The sequence below is a fragment of the Homalodisca vitripennis genome, chromosome 3 (genome assembly GCF_021130785.1).
Source record: "Homalodisca vitripennis isolate AUS2020 chromosome 3, UT_GWSS_2.1, whole genome shotgun sequence".
In the NCBI taxonomy this organism is placed as follows: domain Eukaryota; kingdom Metazoa; phylum Arthropoda; class Insecta; order Hemiptera; family Cicadellidae; genus Homalodisca; species Homalodisca vitripennis.
This window is the reverse complement of record NC_060209.1, coordinates 79539873-79559242: the sequence shown is the minus strand read 5'-3', so window position 1 is coordinate 79559242 and position 19370 is coordinate 79539873. Positions and strand designations below refer to the sequence as shown.

Below are 19370 nucleotides of genomic sequence, written 5' to 3'. Positions count from 1 at the left end.
GTGTACAGAAATTGCTGGGACAAACACAATGAACACAGCATTTATTTCCCTGTAACATTTGTGTAAAGCTATAAAAAGCAGACTGTAACACCCTTCACACACTTAAACTAAGCAATTATTTTACAAGAGCTTTATGATAAATGAACAGTTGTTATGAACCAAGAAATACATTACCTCTTCTTTTAGCCAGTCTGAGTGAGGCCGACTCTTTGCAATGCGCATTTTCAGCTCAACATCTTGAATGATCCTCTTTTCCTTTGTATCAACCAACAACATTCTGCCCGGCTTCAGTCGGCTCTGCCAGAAAAATCATTTGAAATCAGAAAATGTAATTTAAGAAGAGACAATACAGAAACAGAACAGAAACAGTACTGTACAAATATTGGTAAGTATGTGGTCCGGGGTACACAAAAGGCCCTTAAGGCTTTGAGGCTTAAGTGCATGGCAATAGTCCCCCTCCAGAAGAAAAAATATATGGTACTTATATATTTTTAACTCTAACATGCATGTACCATAAAGCACTACCTATATTATGGTATTACATGGGTTCAACATGTAAAATAAATAAATATAAAAGCATAACTAACTGAGCACTTTTACTGAATTAAAGAATAACAATTACCTTGAGTGCAACGTTGGCAGGATCAGTGTCGTAAACTCCCACCTCGGAAGCCATCACCATGATGTTGTCCTTGAGGACATAGAAACGAGAGGGCCGCAAACCATTACGATCTAGGATGGCACCAATGTACCGGCCATCAGTGAAAGTGAGTAGTGCTGGACCATCCCATGGCTCCATGGCACATGCTGCCCAATGGTAGAAGTCTCGCTTCTCATCTGGCATCGTCCTGTCGTTCTGCCAGGCTTCTGGCACCATTGTCATCACAGCCTAACCAAATGTGAATCATAATGGGTTTTTTAAAATTATTTTACAATAAGAATAGCATTTTATTATATTAAACAAAAAACTCCAAACTTTACTTCAATCTTAAAGATTATCTTTGACGATGACATTGTACGAGGGCTGTTTTTTAAGTAAGGGCCGTTTTTTTTTGTAAATAAACAACAATTATTTTTTTCAAAATACATTTATTTTTCAGAATCTGCATACTTTTCTTTATTTTTCTACATAGTTGCCTTGTTTGTTAAGGCACTTATCATATCTTAAAACTAAGTTTTGAAATCCCTCTTCAAAGAAATCTGCCGCCTGCTCTGACAACCAGGAGTTCACGGCCGTCTTGACTTCTTCGTCGTCATTGTAGCGCTTCCCGCCAAGATGATTTTTCAAGTAACGAAAAAGGTGGAAATCGCTCAGAGCAAGGTCGGGGCTGTACGGCGGATGATTCAAAACTTCCCAGCCAAAAGAGTCGATCATTTCCTGTGTCCGAGCAGCGGTGTGAGGCCTTGCATTGTCGTGGAGGAGCAGAATTCCCTTTGTCAGCATGCCGCGTCTTTTGTTCTGAATGGCGCGTCGGAGACTGGCCAGGGTTGCGCAGTAGGCTTCTGAGTTAATCGTCATTCCTCGCGGCATAAAGTCCATTAGCAAACCACCGCGCCTGTCCCAGAACACAGTTGCCATAACTTTGCGCCGCGACAGCGTTTGCTTGGCTTTGACTTTGACTGGAGATGTTGTGTGCCGCCATTCCATGGACTGTTGCTTTGATTCAGGAGTGATATGGGATACCCATGTTTCATCTCCTGTGACAATTCGACTCAACATGTCGTCTCCTTCCTCGTCGTAGCGGGTCAAGAAAGTCAAAGAACTGCTTAATCTCTTTTTTTTTTATCCTCAGTGAGGAGTTTGGGTACCCATCTTGAGCACAATTTTTTAAAGTTTAGGTTTTCTGACACAATTTTGTACAGTACTGACCTGGACACTTGAGGAAATTCCATAGAGAGAGTGGTTATTGTGAACCGTCGGTCCTCATGAATTTTTGCGTCAACTGCAGTAATCAAATCTCCCGTGATCACAGATGGCCGGCCTGAGCGATCTTCATCGTGGACATTTTCGCAGCCATCTTTAAATTCTCGGACCCATTTCCGCACTTTACCTTCACTCATTGCCTTGGCACCATACACCTCACAAAGCTGACGGTGAATGTCAGCAGCCGACATGTTTCTTGCAGTCAAAAATCGTATCACTGACCGAATCTCACACGCGGCGGGTGATTTGATAATCTTAAACATTTTAAAGATCCACAGTAATGCACACAGGTTAGCTACAGAGCTGCAACTGGCATGAAGTTGTTCGCTAAGAATGCCGGGAGGCGGGGCGCACGCTCGTTACGGCAGGAACGCGAACTACTACCGTGTACGGGAGAACGGCCCTTACTTAAAAAACAGCCCTCGTATCTGGCAATTTTAAAGAGAGAAGTTTTTATCATAGAAGTCAGATCAGCATTGTGGTCATCTATCTGTACAAGTGGATGTCCCAGAGTAGCCCTGAGGTAAATGGCATTGGGTAAGTGGTCTTGTCTCCACACCGGACCTGAAAAACCTTACCTTAGTCACATAAAAGTTTTCTGGTTCACACTGTGTCCAGACATTGCTAATATGTTATTGTCTTTCGGTCTATTTTATGGAGATACTTTGGCTTTGCTTTAGAAAGCCATCTAGTCACTAGATTTTTAAAATGAAACTGAGTGAGCCAGTGATGTACCTATGGTTATAAAGGTGGGGGCGGTCATCTTCTGATTGGCTAGAGCTTAATACATTAATGACCAATATGATTTCTTTAGTATAGACATACCAACTTGTTGATAATCTAATGCTGCCTTCTCTGTTAAGTTATTTTCTTCTTTATTGTTTTTAAGGTTATGTTGGATCCTTATATTAACAATGTTTTGACATAGTGTGAACAAAGAATATTCATGACACCGGCTGCATAAAAACTGGACTTCAGGGGGTCAATGGAAATAAAGGGACAAATCTGCTAAGTAGCTGATGCTATCCAGTCAATGATCTGCCACAGTCAAGATGTTAACGTGCAAATTAATCATACAATAACATTTTAATATATAATGGCTGATCAGAAGATGTAATACCTCAGGCAAGTCTCTCTTGCCGGCCATGACGAGGAACTCTAGCACACAGTCGAGGCTGCCAGAGTCACTCAGATTAGGCTCCACCACAGGATACAGGGACTTGAGGTCCTCGACGTACGGGCTGTGCATCACTCCCTCTCTCGCCTTCATCAGGTTCACATTGCCTCTCAGCGTGTTGATCTCTCCGTTGTGGGCCAACATCCTGTCCATTAAATCCATCACTTAACTGATAAGCCATTTTATATTGTCAACATACTATGCTATGGACATTTTTACATATCCTTGGGATGTCAAATCACAGCTTACATAAAAAAAAAGTCTTGCTAATTCAGTAGACCTTTAGACAATAAGAAACTTTTCTAATATTAAAACTCGAAATTCCTCTATGGATATAACCACCACAACCAATTTGGCTAGGATTGATTAATACTTCTGGTAATCAAGTGTATAATACTGGAAATAGTGCCAGACTGACGTACAGAATGAGCATTATGTTGCTTGAATGTAAGATAAAGTTACTTTACCGTGTTAATGTAGAAGATTTATATTTTTTGAACAATTAAAAAAATCAAACATAAGAGCTAATTAGTGGAGCAGGTACAGTACTTATATATATGTATATATATATATATATATATATATATATATATATATATATATATATATATATATATATATAAATAAATCATCCAAGTAAAATTTTAAAAAAGTCACATGTAAATAACTCTTGTACGGAGGGTGGTTTTGTCAGGGCACAAGAAACTTTGCTAAATTGTTAACATTTAAAAATTATTAAAAATCTTACAAAAAATATAAAATATAAAAATGTAAATTAACTGAACTATTAAAAATTAAACTAAAATTAACTGTGCTGATAAAATGTTGTTTATACTTGTTTAAATGATTTGGTCCGTTGGTTTAATTTAAATTATTACATAAACTCTTGAATAGACTGAGGTTTTATCATCAGAGTATAAGAAGCTTTTCTCAAATCTTATCATTTGGAAGGTAATGACTTGCAATGGCCTAGACATTTCTCAAAAGCCTTTGACATTTTTTCATTAATTATAAGTAGTATTATATGTGAAATTGTAAACAACAAATGTGTTACAACAAATAGGAAGATGTATTGAAACCTTACTATATCCTTTTATAAAATAATTATATAATGTTTTTATATTATAATATATTGAAAAATATAAAACTATGATTAATTGAAAAGTGATTAAAAAGTCTAGGAAATGTATGTAAACAATACAAACCTTTAACAGTAACTGAATCACTTAAAATTATATGTTTAAAAGGTGATACTATTGTTAAATATAATTTGTATTTCAACAATTCTCAGGTTAAAAAGTTATTGTTATATGAGTTATGTAAAATTTATTCATCTAGACATGTTGATCTTCTGTCTGTCAAAAACAGTACAAAGGGTTTAATACCTGAGAGGATGAGCTCGTTCCCAGCTGGGGAACGTGTTGGTGGAGAATCGAGTGTGGACCAGGGCCAGGTAGGTGTCAAAGTCAGGACTCTGCACATACATACACATGCATGTATTGTACAAGGAATATTGTCAAGATTACAGATAGATTTAGTTCCAATAGTTTAAAATAGACATAAAACTACTTGAGGTTCACAATATTTATGTAGAAGGGAGATGGAAAGCTCATCCAGAGAATAGGTTTGCTTTCACAGAAATAAGACCATTAGCCCTGCGATCAATATTTATATTAAAATGACCTTTTACGGGTTCCATAGGAGATGGACTATTGATTGTTATTCTCCAACTCAGAAAATAAAGGAATGTCCACCGATTTTTCCAAAACTACCGAACCAATTTGGATTAAACTTTTTTAAACAAAAGAGGGCTGCCCTATAGTGGCCCACTTAAGTCTTTTTTATGGGTTGGACAATTAGTATCTGACCAGGAAATGACTTTGGAAGTTTTATATATAAAACAACTTGCCTCAGAACTGATAGGAAATATCATGTTTCATGTTTGGCTCCAGATTGATTAGAGGCAATATGTAAAAGCCATCCTAAAGTAATGGTATGGGATTGGTTGTGGAATTTTAAAGTTTCCAAGTCTACATCAGAGTTCCAGAAAACGCTCCTATAGGAGTACTGTACTTTGAAATGTGTCATGAAGCAGCAAGATGCAATAAGATGCAGAGATGAAGTTTTCTTCCAATGCCCACACCTTACATCACAGATGCTAGGGAACATGCCATTGTTCATGGTCACGATCTAAGTGATGTCCCTACTGGAGGCAATATTCAAATTCCCTCCTGGATTGATAAGCCAGGATGAAATTTTTCCAATCATTATAAGTTACATCAGAGTCGCTGTGAGAAGCTTCCTTGTCTACATTAAGGTTCCAAAAAATGATGGTTCTCTAGGAATCCTTTTCATGAAACATGCATGGAGTAACGAGATGGAATAAGATGGCGAGATGTAGTTTTCTTCAAATGACCATAACTTATCTCTCATATGCTAAGGAACATATTGTTGCACATGTTAATGGTCCAAGTGGTGCCACTCCTAGAGGCAATATCAAAAATCCACCCTGGAGTAAAGGTAGAGGAGATTGGGATTCTTCAAATCACTTACTAAGTTACCTCAGAATTAAGATTTTCTAAATCACTATAAGTTACCTCAGAATTGCTGCTTTCGCTGTTTGGAAAGTTTCTAAGTATACATCAGAGTACAAAAAACCTCTAGTAGGTATCCTTTGAATCACAACATAGAGCAACGATACAGTTGGATGATGCCTCAACTTCATTCCATTTTTTAATGTTTCGCTTTGCTTGAACGGAAACCAAAGCTTGTAGTAGAATGGTAGATCTAAACTGTATTTTAAATAATAATAATAAAAAAATTACAGAAACAATGTAACATAACAACATTACATCTAAATTGGTGCTTTTAGGCGCATAAAATAAAACAAGGAAATATGTGACAATATTAATTAACTGGTATTAATTGTTGAATCAACATAAACTCAAATGTATACTACAGAATAGATTAGACCACTACTAAAGGAATAACAAAATTAAAAATTAATACTAAGTTTAATACAATTTTAAAGTACCTTTACTGTTTTAATGATTTTCTACAAATTTAAATTCATATATTGAAAATATAGCTTTGCACTTTTTTAACTCACTTGTACTCAGATTATATGATAATTTCATTATTCATAACCATATAAATAATATTAATGAATATGATTTTTTATTCAATATAAATTTTATCGCATATTGTTTGGGTTATCTTTGTTAAATTCAAGATTATTATGTCATCTGCATGTTTTGTACAACAAAGTACAGAAAGTTTTCACATGCTTAAACATATAGTCTTCTTCTCACAGTGGCAATTAATTTATTAATAGTAAAATGTTTAGATGCATTCACCCTTTTTCTAAAACAAGTGTTTAATTGTTGAGCTTTATTTTATAAACAACTGATTGAATGATGGGTCTTAGGAATTTGATTAATTTAAGATATATTTTGAGTTGAGCAAATCACTTTCATACTCTAATGAGTGGTTGCATGTACCTTGAGGTCAGTGAAGTAACGCCACAGCTGATCAGAAGTGAACTGTCCCTTGTAGATGACTGTCGTGTTGGACAGGGAGCAGATGTAGAACCTGACTCCAGGCTTGGGAATCATGTGTGTGGCCCTCTTCCTCAATACGAATACCTGAATACATTATTTCCATTCAAATTCGTGCATTGTCACATACTTTATCTATATTTATCCATAACTCATTTAGCGTGTTGTTTTATGACTAACACTGCTATTTTACACTATTCTGTGAATATACTGTAGACTTTTAGTTATAAAATAAATGAATTTTAATGAACAATTATTTTTTTTATCCAGATAAAGCTCAGCAAATGGCAAAATATTTAAAAACTCGCATCAATATCTCAGCTGCATACTTACAGGCAAGTGTACTACAAGTATCACAGGCAATTTTCAATAAGTAAAAATAAGATAGATCCATTGGTAGTGTTGTGTACATGCATAATAAATATATTATGATTATAATTTAACTTAATGCTACCAAAAGGAAAATAATAATTTTCATATTTTAAAAATAGCACCCATTTAAAAACTACCATGTCAATCTTAATAGAAAAATATTTGGGCATTTTATAAATTGTTGAATATATAGAAAAGATGTAGCTCATCTCGGTCTAAAAAAAAATTATGACATATAATAATTATTTTGTAAGATCAGGTGAAAAATAATGGATAAAAACAAATGCCAAATGTTGGTGTGTAATGTTAACACCTTCAAATGATTGCTCAGATAGTTGTGTGTAATTCATTAGAAGATAAGTTGTTCAATACTTTAATAGTAGAATTGAGTAAACAAATATGCATTTTTATATTATTTTCTGAACATTAACAAAAATTATAGAGATTAAAATAATGTATTTATCTTCCAGCACTGACATGTTTAACTTGGATTTTAAGCATAACAGAAAAAGTTATGTAATTTTTTTTTAGCATAATGTAAAAGTTATGTACATTGCAAAAACCTGTAGGAAATCTACAGTCAAATATGAAAAAAAAATCATAAACGAATTTTTTATTTATTTAGCAGTCCGTGATATGATTTTTTTGGTTATACTAGTGTTGTTAACAAATCAATACAAAAAGCCAAACCAATAAATAATCATTACGGTACAAACGTATAAAGTTTGAATCAAAAATGTGCAAAAAGCATCAATTAGACACCAGTATCACAACAACCTTTTGACTTAAGATTAAACATATGTGTGTTCACGTGATTTGTGTTAATTTTCACGTGCACACCGATTATACTGAGACGTAGTAGACACCAACGTAAACAAACAACCACAACAGAGCCGGTGATAAACATCGTAGATTAGAGATCTGTGTGTTCACGTTATTTGTGTTAATTTTCACGTGCACACCGATTATACTGAGACGTAGTAGACACCAACGTAAACAAACAACCACAACAGAGCCGGTGGTAATCGTTAGCCTGATATATCGTAGATTAGAGATCTGTGTGTTCACGTGATTTGTGTTAATTTTCACGTGCACACCGATTATACTGAGACGTAGTAGACACCAACGTAAACAAACAACCACAACAGAGCCGGTGGTAATCGTTAGCCTGATATATCGTAGATTAGAGATCTGTGTGTTCACGTGATTTGTGTTAATTTTCACGTGCACACCGATTATACTGAGACGTAGTAGACACCAACGTAAACAAACAACCACAACAGAGCCGGTGGTAATCGTTAGCCTGATATATCGTAGATTAGAGATCTGTGTGTTCACGTGATTTGTGTTAATTTTCACGTGCACACCGATTATACTGAGACGTAGTAGACACCAACGTAAACAAACAACCACAACAGAGCCGGTGGTAATCAATAGCCAGATCTATCATTACTCTGCTCCAGCCCTTGCAACTTGAGACAACACAAACAACGATGACCAGACTACTGACCAGACGTAAACACTTCTCTCCTATGAAACTTGATGCTGCTACAGCTTTCATAACCTTATATCTGCGTCTTAGTTTTAAATATCATCTGCTCTTCAGTTATTTCTGCAGCAAAATATTAACCGACAGTCTAAACAGGAATTTTCATTAATTATGGAATTCAAAAACATATTACACGCTTAACAATTATTGTAAAATTTAATTAATAAAAACGAAATTGAACATTAACTTACAGTCTTATATATTTTGTATTATGTACAGTCTGTATGCACACAAAACCGTACAATTTTGTATTACATTCATTTTTATTCTCTTTTGATCACACACAAAGAAGAAAATATGGTTCAATCATAAGGTTGTAGAAAACATCAAATTTTGCAATCCCTAAACAAACAAAAGTTGGTTTTAGAAAAACTTTTTGTCAATACTTATAAACGCTTCTATTTAACATCGGCTATAATCGTTTGAGTTAACCGGTTTTGGTAAAACTTGGCAATAATATAGTTGATAAATACCAAAATATATTATTTTGAGTTTTTAAATTTAAAACTGCTTAAAATTTTATTTTCAAATTTAATAAAAACTAATTTTTTAGAAAAAATATTAATAAAATTATTAACATTCCAATAGTATAAAATCAGTATAAATAGCATAAACCACATTTACATAAAATGTGTCTTTTCAAACAAGATTTAATTTTCATCATTTGTTTTATTAATTTATATTATATGTATTTATATATTACATAATACTATTTTTTTAAACAAAGCAAATTTATCCTTAATAAGTCATATGGTTTATTTTATATTCAGTCCAAAACGACATCTTAAAAAATATTTTATAGAGACTGATCTTAAAAACAAAGATTCAATCTAGTTCTAGTGAATCAAAGTTTAAAAAGTCAAGAAAACACTATGTATTTTACACTCCTACTGGGGTGTCAACTATTCTTCCTCTGTTGATGTAATTTTGAAAGATCTCTTAGGCAACATCAATTTCAGCCAAAGTCAGACACAGGAACTCAGTCCCACAATAATACTTCCCATTGATTAAACTAGGATCAATGAGTACTGGCAGGCGATGGCTCCAAATAGCAAACCTTAAAAAGTTTGTTATTGACTCTAATCAACTCTTGGATGGCTGAAGTCAGAGGTCTGAGGAGTTAAGTGCTTTGCCAAACATAACAGAACAAGAGAGCCCAGTATTGTGAGCTCTTATCACATAATTGCTTCTTGATAACAACCAGCAATAGTTCTCCTCTTGTAATCATGATTGGTCTCAAGATTAAAATCATCAACAAAACATTAACAAGATTGCCTAAAGAAAGGATGAAATTCTTTAAGAGTTATTGATATTTATTAGAGCAAAGTTTTAACTCAACCGCTTAAAAAATATTTACCTAAAATCCAAGCATTTACTGTTGAGAATCCCAGCACTAATTTGTCTATTTCGCAGATGTTTGCAAACAAATACTTTTGTACTAATTTTTCAACTAATTTTCAAGATTAAAATGTCTTCTTATTCATAATAAAACGTATCAAATTATAATAACTGTGCATTATTATTTATCCATGCAATCAATCAAAAAATAACTGGACTAAAATCTTTTACAACAAAGTAGTAAGCATTTATGAAATCACTTCATATAAACTTAAAGTTAAAGATGAGCAACCACACCAAGTATCATTAATTTATCTCATTAAACAAATCAGAGTATTTTTTCAAATTGGCACATCAGAGTTTTTCAGAATATGTAAGTTACTCAGTATTATTAGAAAAATTCAAGCAAAATATGCCTAACATTAAATAAAATAAGCACTGATGTAAAATAAATATAAATAATAATGAATGAGACTAAAATAATTAATTGGTAAAGTGAAATAACAATTCAATATTTATTTATTTATTTAATCAACTGTGCAGTTAGTTTTATTATTAACTATAATTAGGATTATCTTTACTACCAAATTTTTAAAAGTTCCTTTCCATTCAAGTGTATTTGCACAGTATTCTCAATAGAGATATAATTAACTATTACAGTAAAAAGGCCTGTCGTCTTCCAAAATCTAAAATCTTTCTTACTGCAGAAATACTATTTGTTAAGTTTATTGTTCAACATGTACTGGATGACAATATGTCAGTGCACTAATAAGACACTATTGGCAAGCCAAATACAACACTTGGCAAGTACCCAAAGAGGGCAGCAGTACAACACCTCTGACACATAATGTGAGGCTGGCACCCCGTCACTGTAGCCACTGTTTATGTGCTACTGTTTCCAACTCAAGAGTCCAGCAGCACAACACCTCTGACACATAATGTGAGGCTGGCACCCGGCACTGTAGCCACTGTTTATGTGCTACTGTTTCCAACTCAGAGTCCAGCAGCACAACACCTCTGACACATAATGTGAGGCTGGCACCCGTCACTATAGCCACTGTTTATGTGCTACTGTTTCCAACTCAGAGTCCAGCAGCACAACACCTCTGACACATAATGTGAGGCTGGCACCCGTCACTGTAGCCACTGTTTATGTGCTACTGTTTCCAACTCAGAGTCCAGCAGCACAACACCTCTGACACATAATTTAAGTCAAACATCCCATCACTTTTACCACTGTTAATGTGCTACTGTTTCCAACTAAAAGAGGCCAGGAGCACAACCTCTCCGACACGAAATTTGAAGCTTGCACCGCAATGCTGTGGCCACTGTTAATGTGCTACTGTTTCTAACTCAAAGAGGCCAGGAGCACAACCCCTCTGACACGAAATTTGAGGCTGGCACCGCAATGCTGTAGCCACTGTTAATGTGCTACTGTTTCCAACTCAAAGAGGCCAGGAGCACAACCCCTCTGACACGAAATTTGAAGCTGGCACCGCAATGCTGTGGCCATTGTTAATGTGCTACTGTTTCCAACTCAGAGTCCAGCAGCACAACACCTCTGACACATAATTTAAGTCAAACATCCCATCACTTTTACCACTGTTAATGTGCTACTGTTTCCAACTAAAAGAGGCCAGCAGCACAACCTCTCTGACACGAAATTTGAAGCTGGCACCGCAATGCTGTGGCCACTGTTAATGTGCTACTGTTTCCAACTCAAAGAGGCCAGGAGCACAACCCCTCTGACACAAAATTTGAGGCTGGCACCGCAATGCTGTGGCCACTGTTAATGTGCTACTGTTTCCAACTCAAAGAGGCCAGGAGCACAACATATGTAACACTTCATTCGATGTTGGCACTCAACACTGTGGTCTCTGTTTATGTGTTACTGTTTCCATAATTATTATTCTTATTATAACATGGTCAGTTTTCAGAGAACTGATTGAAATTTATTTAGTGTTTGGATTTATTAAAGTGTTGATATGTGGAAAATAATATGTGATTAACTTTAGTTTAATTAAATTTTTTTAAATATTTATTTATTATGAAAGTTATATTCACCATATTAGATATTAAAATATTGAATTAATTAAACTTTAGTAATTCAGATTAACCTTAGTACACATATTAACTGTTTTTCTTTATTCAATTTTTTTACTGTTTCTACCTTTTTAAATCAGTTACAAACCAAGTTGTTTATGAATATGTTTTGTGTTTACCAATTAACTGCCAACAGTTAACCAACAGCCAAACAGTTTACTGTATCCAAATACAGTACAATTTTGGTAAACAAATACTTAAAATACAAAAAGGAATCTTAAATTATATTATATAGAATGTATAACAATGGTCTAAAATATGTATAAATTCCACAACTCTTATAACACATCCAGTATAATACTGTTTTAATATTGGTATATTTGGCTGTAGGGGTAAGATGTCTATTACTCAAGTGGTTGGAAAAATTTAATTTCTGTCTGTCTGTCTTATCTGCCTGTCTATCCACACAATATTTTAAGAACGAACTTTCCTACAGACTTGACATTTTGCTTTAAACTTAATTTTTATATAAGCAACATTGAGTTTGATGATGGTTCCACATAGTTAAATCACATAGCAAACAACAACAATTTTAAAAAGCAAAACACTACACATCCCGTGGCATTTTTTAATTTAAAAAAATATGCCATGGAGTATGCATTAGTGAACATTTTCACATTGCTCTTATGGGTCTGATTTAGATTTTAGATTGTTTATTGGTCTATGTAATAGCGAGGAGAAAATTTGCAAATAAATAATCTTTTAACAAAACTGAGTGTTAATATTACATTTTAACATATGACATAGTAAAACATGTAGCATGATAAAATGAGTGAAAGACTTGAAATTTTGAATGAAACTTCAGCATAGCCTGTTATGCAATATGTAGTGCGGTGTACTCCTACCCTCCTACCCTCGTATTGTACAGAAGTAAGTTGATTAATTCTACCAAATGATAGAAGAAACTACACCACCATAATATTTTATTTAGATTTTATTTTATGCTGTCTAGGACGTGATCAACAGTACTTTACCTCTTTATCACAGGCAAAACCATGACAATTATTTTTATGTATTCTTCTCCAAAATGGTAAATGGAAAATTTTAATTGTAAAATAAATGAAAACTCATGTTTTCCTCTTAAAATTTAAATTTAGTACTTCTGGGCCTCTAGAGTTAATAAAGGTGGTTTTATACTTCCAGACTACTTCCCTGGTGGTTAGTATGCAAAACTAAACTATTTTTCCTGATTATTTCTACTGTTTTGCAGCTGCTCTTTAATTACAGTGAAAATGTTATATCAACAACAAGATGGGAAATACCATAATCTGGGCAATCACCAACATATTTATAAATGTTTTTCAATTCAGATATGAGCGGATTGTGTTTAACTTTAGAATGTAATGTGGATTCCAGTATGATAAAATAGCAACCCGAAATTAAACTACCCTTTTGTATTTGTTGAAAAGAAATTGTCAAGCTAAAAGTAGATCAATTTAAGATCGGACTCGGGAGGACAATCAAGATGGCAGTTGAAGACCCTGATCAAACGATAACAACAGAGGATGGGAGAATGACGCACATCGCCCCTCACATGGCTGCCTGCCACTAAGTCTTGACTGTTGTGTCCGTTTTGTCCAGCCCATCAGTGTTCATAAATAGATTAACTGACAAAGGAAAATAAAATATACCTTCCTCCTTTCAGAAATTAAAAATAAACATCACACAAAGATTTTCTTAATTTAAAAATTAGTACTGGTAATTAATGTGTTTAAAAGACTAACTGATATAAAACAGTTATAATTAAATGAAAATTATTATATCATGTAATGAAATTGGAAAGAAATTAAATACTGTACCATTTCCATTAAACTAAACACAAATTACATTAGTCGTAATAGATCTATTATACTTCTAAAAGTTACACAATTTCATATTTAATTCATATTAAAATATTCTCGAGAAGGATTGTAAAGCAAATAATATTTTTAAAGATTAAACAAATTAACAAAATGTATTAGATTGTTTAATATTTTTAACCCTAATAGAAGACTACAAGAATTCAGAATTTAACTCTTTAGCCCTAACCTATTCAATGGTTTATCCTGAATAATATGGTACAACACCATGTTCATTTTGTACACTTTGTCAGCCACTGACCAAAAGTATCATATCATTGTTCACAAACACAGAAATACCTCAAATTTATTTTAAGTATATCATTCAAGAATTTTAAAAGTCTGCTACTCTACCTACTCATTTTTTTAAAATAGGGTCCAATAGAAATTTAGTGAGCATATTTATATTTAGGTTGCCATGATCTACTTTTTCATGTATTTAACATTTTAAAGAGAATGTTCCCAAATGAAGACCTCTTCTTGCTTAAAATGTTTCAACTGATAAACCACCCTTTGGTGGCTGGTAATACTAATTATTATTAGAACAAAACAAATGTAAAAAGCAAACATGGAGAGTTTAGTATTAAAAATGTTTTTTTGTAATTAAAATACTGGACTCGTTAAGAATCTGTAAAGCTCAACAGAGACATAAATTAAAGTAGACATATCCCTCGAGTTTCCTTTTGTGATTCGCTATTACACAAAAATTATTAGTGGGAGAAGGGTAGACACTTAATTAGTCTGTAATTAATTAGCTTATATGTAAAAAATATCTCCAATAGTGATTTTGATAAGGATAAGATTTAAGGATTTTAAAAGTGAATAAACAGTTATAAAATGTTTTTTTACCTATCCCAACAGTGGTTTGTAGAGCCTATCAGGGCTGACAAATTAACTAAACAGATCTCATTTCTGACCTGAACAATGGCTGTTTCCTCAAATTATGTTTTATTACCCCTTAAAAGGTATGGAATTATAAAATGTCAACCATTTAAACTATGGAAGATTATTTATCACTTCTTGTAATGAAAATGTCATTGAATTAAAAGTAGAACACTAAAAGAGCACATTTTACAAAGTTTTATATCTTTTCTGACAACTAAAAATACGTAATATCTACTAAACAGGCTGATGTCTTCAAAATTCATTAATACCAAGTCACTAGTGCTACTGATAGTGACTCTGATAGTTCTTAGGTTATAAGAAACATTTTTAGTTAATAATCCTTGCACTTATACAACTTCAAGTTATTTGGGTCTGGCTGTTCCTAGGTTATGATAAAAGTAACTGTGGAAGTAGTAACCCAGGCCACTGATTTTTGTGACTCTGATAGTTCAATAAGTATTTGTGGAAGCAATAACACAGATCTGATGCCACCCCTAATATGATAAACTCCTCCACTCCACATGGTGTGGATGACGCAAGAAGCTCTATTGATCTCTGCACGTTTTGGCAACAATCCAGAATTCTCCACTGAACCTACTCTTCTTAGAAAATATTTTACCTCAACAACAATTAATGAAATTATGAATTTATGAATTTATTTATTATATTTATTATAATTAGTTACTTACTAAACACAATAAATATAAATAAATAATGAAATCTATGACGGCAGTTCCTAAAATTAACGTAACTCAATCGAACTAACATAGTTATTATTTTATATTTTCTCTAGAAAAACTAAGAAACATCCTAATTACATTAATAAATCATCATTATGATTTACAATTCAAACCAGCTGAGTATATTACAAAGCTGTGTTTATTTCAAACTAGTCCAAGAGTATTTTCTTTAGCTCAGTATAAAATATAATTTACGTAAAAAACCGGTTTAAAGACTCTATGATAATTGAATAGGTAAAACCTTTTATATGTATCATAAATTACATACTAATTTTATTGTGATACTTGCAAATTGAAACTGTTGTTTAGAAAACAGATTTAAGTTATAACCACGTAATAATACATAATACACTAGCAGTATACAGCTTGTGTAAATAACATAGTATTGTAATAAATCCTCAGGTTTGAATGGCGTTATGGACAAAGTTATGACAAAATATGTATAATTTTGTACACGTGTTTAGGCCTACATGTTTAGGTTTTAGTATATGTAAAAACAAATCTTGCTAAAATTTAAGATGGAAACATCTTTAATGCAATGTCCATGATTAATTTAAATGTTTGAAAACATTTAATTTCTTTAATTTTTACTGAAGATACTGTTTTGTAAGTTTGGGCTCTGATATTGACTTTTTTATTATTTCATTCAAGTATGTTTCTAACCAATTTATATATATATATTAAAATGCTTTGCATAATTAAGGCCACAACAGAAATATATATATATTTCTGTTGTGGCCTTAATTATGCAAAGCATTTTAATTAGTGATACAAAATTCAGCTACATAGTATTATAAGTTTAATAGAATTTACAATAGCACTTTTAAAGCAGATAAAGATTTCATAATTCAATTGTTATTATATTGTACACTTTTTACCCCTAACATGTATTTAAAACTACAAATTAGTTCAAGTTTGGTTTTTCCAAATACGTGAGACAGTTTATAGGCCGCATTTCTTGTTTTAACTGTATAGAATATTTCCAATACTCTTGTCAACGTCCAATAGTTTTTTTCTGCTTATTGACCTTCCTTTTATACCTCTCATTTTGCTACTCATTGACTAGACTATCAGAGAAAGCTAAAGCATTAATTCGCTAAACACATAACTTGATTGGCAGCCTTAAAAAACAAAAGAACAAGAACACAAAATGTAATCTGTAACTGATCACCTTGACTGATTGCCAAGGCACTGTGCACGATGGCCGATATAAACTAAGGATTTCACACGTCCCACATAAAAAAAACCTTTTAATTACTCTCTTAAAACTCTGAATTTGTACTATCCAAACCCATTTTATCACTCCTATCTGTACCTAAGTGTTAAAATTCATTCTTGTGTATCTATAGAAATGGATTTAAATACAAAAATAAATAAATTTAACTACAATCAAAATGTTGCTATGACTACTACGTCAAATACATCATAAGAAAAGGAAGATGCCCCGTGAACGCATTGCCAGCCACCTTTTCCTGACGAGCACTCTCTTGTTGAAGTACACCTTGTGGTTTAAGGCGTTTTCAACATACAAAAGTAAGACATCCCCACCATCTAAATAAGCTAGCTGAATTTATTATCATCTACCCCCTCTCACTGCTGTCATCATATTGTAAATTTTAAAGTGTACATTGTAAAATATTGTGAATTAATAAAGATTGATTAAAGGTATCCGATTTAATCTTTCAGTTTAACTATAGCCCCGAGAGGGGGAATATTTATGTATCTCTTTATCTGTTTTACTGATAAAATAAACGGTGGTCTTTCAAACATGAATCTATATTTTATGCTCTGCGGAGCAGAACCAGATGATGTAACGATTAGGTTTTTTTGTAACTATGATTATACTCATATTAGTTGTGTAAATATCAAAGGCACCATCGAGCATATACATCTAGGAATATAGTTAAAATATTATTCTTGATAATATTTTTAGCAATACACAGTTTTATATTTATATTACTGTGAACGTGACATGTCCCTAAACAAGCAAACAATAAAAATTAAGATGAAATATTAATTTGTCTATACTATATTCAGAAATAGCCTCTGATTATGTATATTACGTATATATTTGGAATTATTGGTGTTGGGTTATATTAAGATTTGGAATATTTTGTATATCAAATTTCAGTCAAATATGTATTTAGCAGTTATAATATAATTTCTACAATTTGATAAAAAACCTACTCCTGTAAATTGGCAGTGGTTACAATTATTTCTCTAGTCATAATAAATTACTATATGATAGTATAGTAACTATTTATTACTTATTTATATTACAGTATCTTTCAAAGGTAAAAAATATTAAAATTTAATTCACACACTCAAAACTCTAACAAGGGTTAACAAGAGAATTAAGGGAGGGTTAAGAGAATAAATTATTTTACAACATTTCTGGTATTACTGTGACTTTATGTAATACTAACATATTTTATAACAATTTTTAAGTTAAAAATTCTTAAATGGCTAACAAACAAAGAAATTTATAAGGTACCTATTAAAGAAAGCTAATCGATACAAATTGTCTTAGTAACACTTATTTCAAACAAAGAAGGGGTTCACTTTTGACAATCAAACATTATTATTCTATTTAATGTTTAACAAGTTAGTCATAAAAACTATTTTAATTCTTTTTCTTAAAAGAATATTGCAGTAATATAAGACAGAAACTGATTTGATACTAATTTTAAAAGATGGATTGAAAAATCTTTTAACAAAATGACAGTAAATTTAGAAGAAGAAATTGCTTCCGTGACATATTGTATGTAGCAACTCAGTGCAGACAATATTTCATGTTCAAAGTAGCTTATGTGTTCTGACAGGCCATCTTGCATGTGAAGTTTGGGCCTCTATATATAGCAGAGTGATTGTTTGTCAAGTCAGCCAGAGTTACTGTCATTGCTGCCCAATTGTCACTTGGCACGACCCACAACAACTTTCTATGTTGGAGGGATTCTTGGTACATTTCCTTTAATGTGATAAATGGACAGGAAAGAAATGAAATCAGTTTGAGAGGAGGGAGAATAACAAGTTATCAACAATCTGCTGTAAAGATTTAAAAATAAAAAAAATGCTATTACTGTTGAATATTTTTTATTTCCCAATGTATTTCTAAATTAAATTTCTCTTTGATATACGATAGATCATTTGGTATTGAAAATATAGTTTTTACTTAGTTATTTCAACCATTCAGCTAGTAACCAAATTACAACAGAACAAAATAACTAAGTGTTTCTGTAAAAATTATACACTTTTTACTAAATGAAAAAGTACAGTTTCTTAATTAGAAATTTGTCAAGTGTTTTGTACTTTTAAAGTATAAGTTTGAAGTTACATGAATTAATAGAACAATTATAATAGAAATTAACAAACTAGTAGTAATTTACACCGTCTTAAGTGGTGGTTTTTGTTGTTTAAGAAATTAATTACTATTCTAAAACGAACAGTGTATTTTTAAAAAGAAGGGTGAGAAGCAGGGGAAAGGGGGGAGATGTTGTGGGAGTAACCCACTACTACTGATCAATAGAATCCCTGAATGTCAAAGGTACTTCTAGTCTAGATGATTCCATTTCCTGAGCTCTCACTACAGAGCTTTAGTAAATAGTTTAAATGTAACAACAAAAGTACACAAATTACAAAAATCTCTATTTGTGCATAATATGAATCATCAATTCAAAATATATAAATCATACATTTTGAAACTATGAGATATATTTCTTCCAAATTTCTAAGTTATAAACACTTTTAGGCTCTGCATTTGTAAATGAGTTGTTTTTGATATTTGCACAGCTATATTAATGACAAATATAACAAAGTGTACTAAAATGTGGTCTGGAATCAAAGGATATCAAACCTACATTACAGGTTACTAAACGCTAAACCCCCAA

At 32.6% G+C, this 19370-nt stretch overlaps 1 protein-coding gene across 1 annotated transcript in view; it reads right to left on the bottom strand.

Annotated features, from left to right (window-relative positions):
- Positions 1-19370, bottom strand: part of LOC124358254 (glutamate synthase [NADH]) — an 82437-nt gene that overhangs the window by 51505 nt on the left and 11562 nt on the right. Inside the window, exons 5-9 of the mRNA XM_046810548.1 lie at positions 6602-6745; positions 4487-4575; positions 3045-3246; positions 623-889; positions 175-297 (exon numbers count right to left, since the gene is read on the bottom strand). Coding sequence (XP_046666504.1) covers positions 175-297; positions 623-889; positions 3045-3246; positions 4487-4575; positions 6602-6745 — 825 coding nt within the window. The remainder of the gene's footprint in view (positions 1-174; positions 298-622; positions 890-3044; positions 3247-4486; positions 4576-6601; positions 6746-19370) is intronic.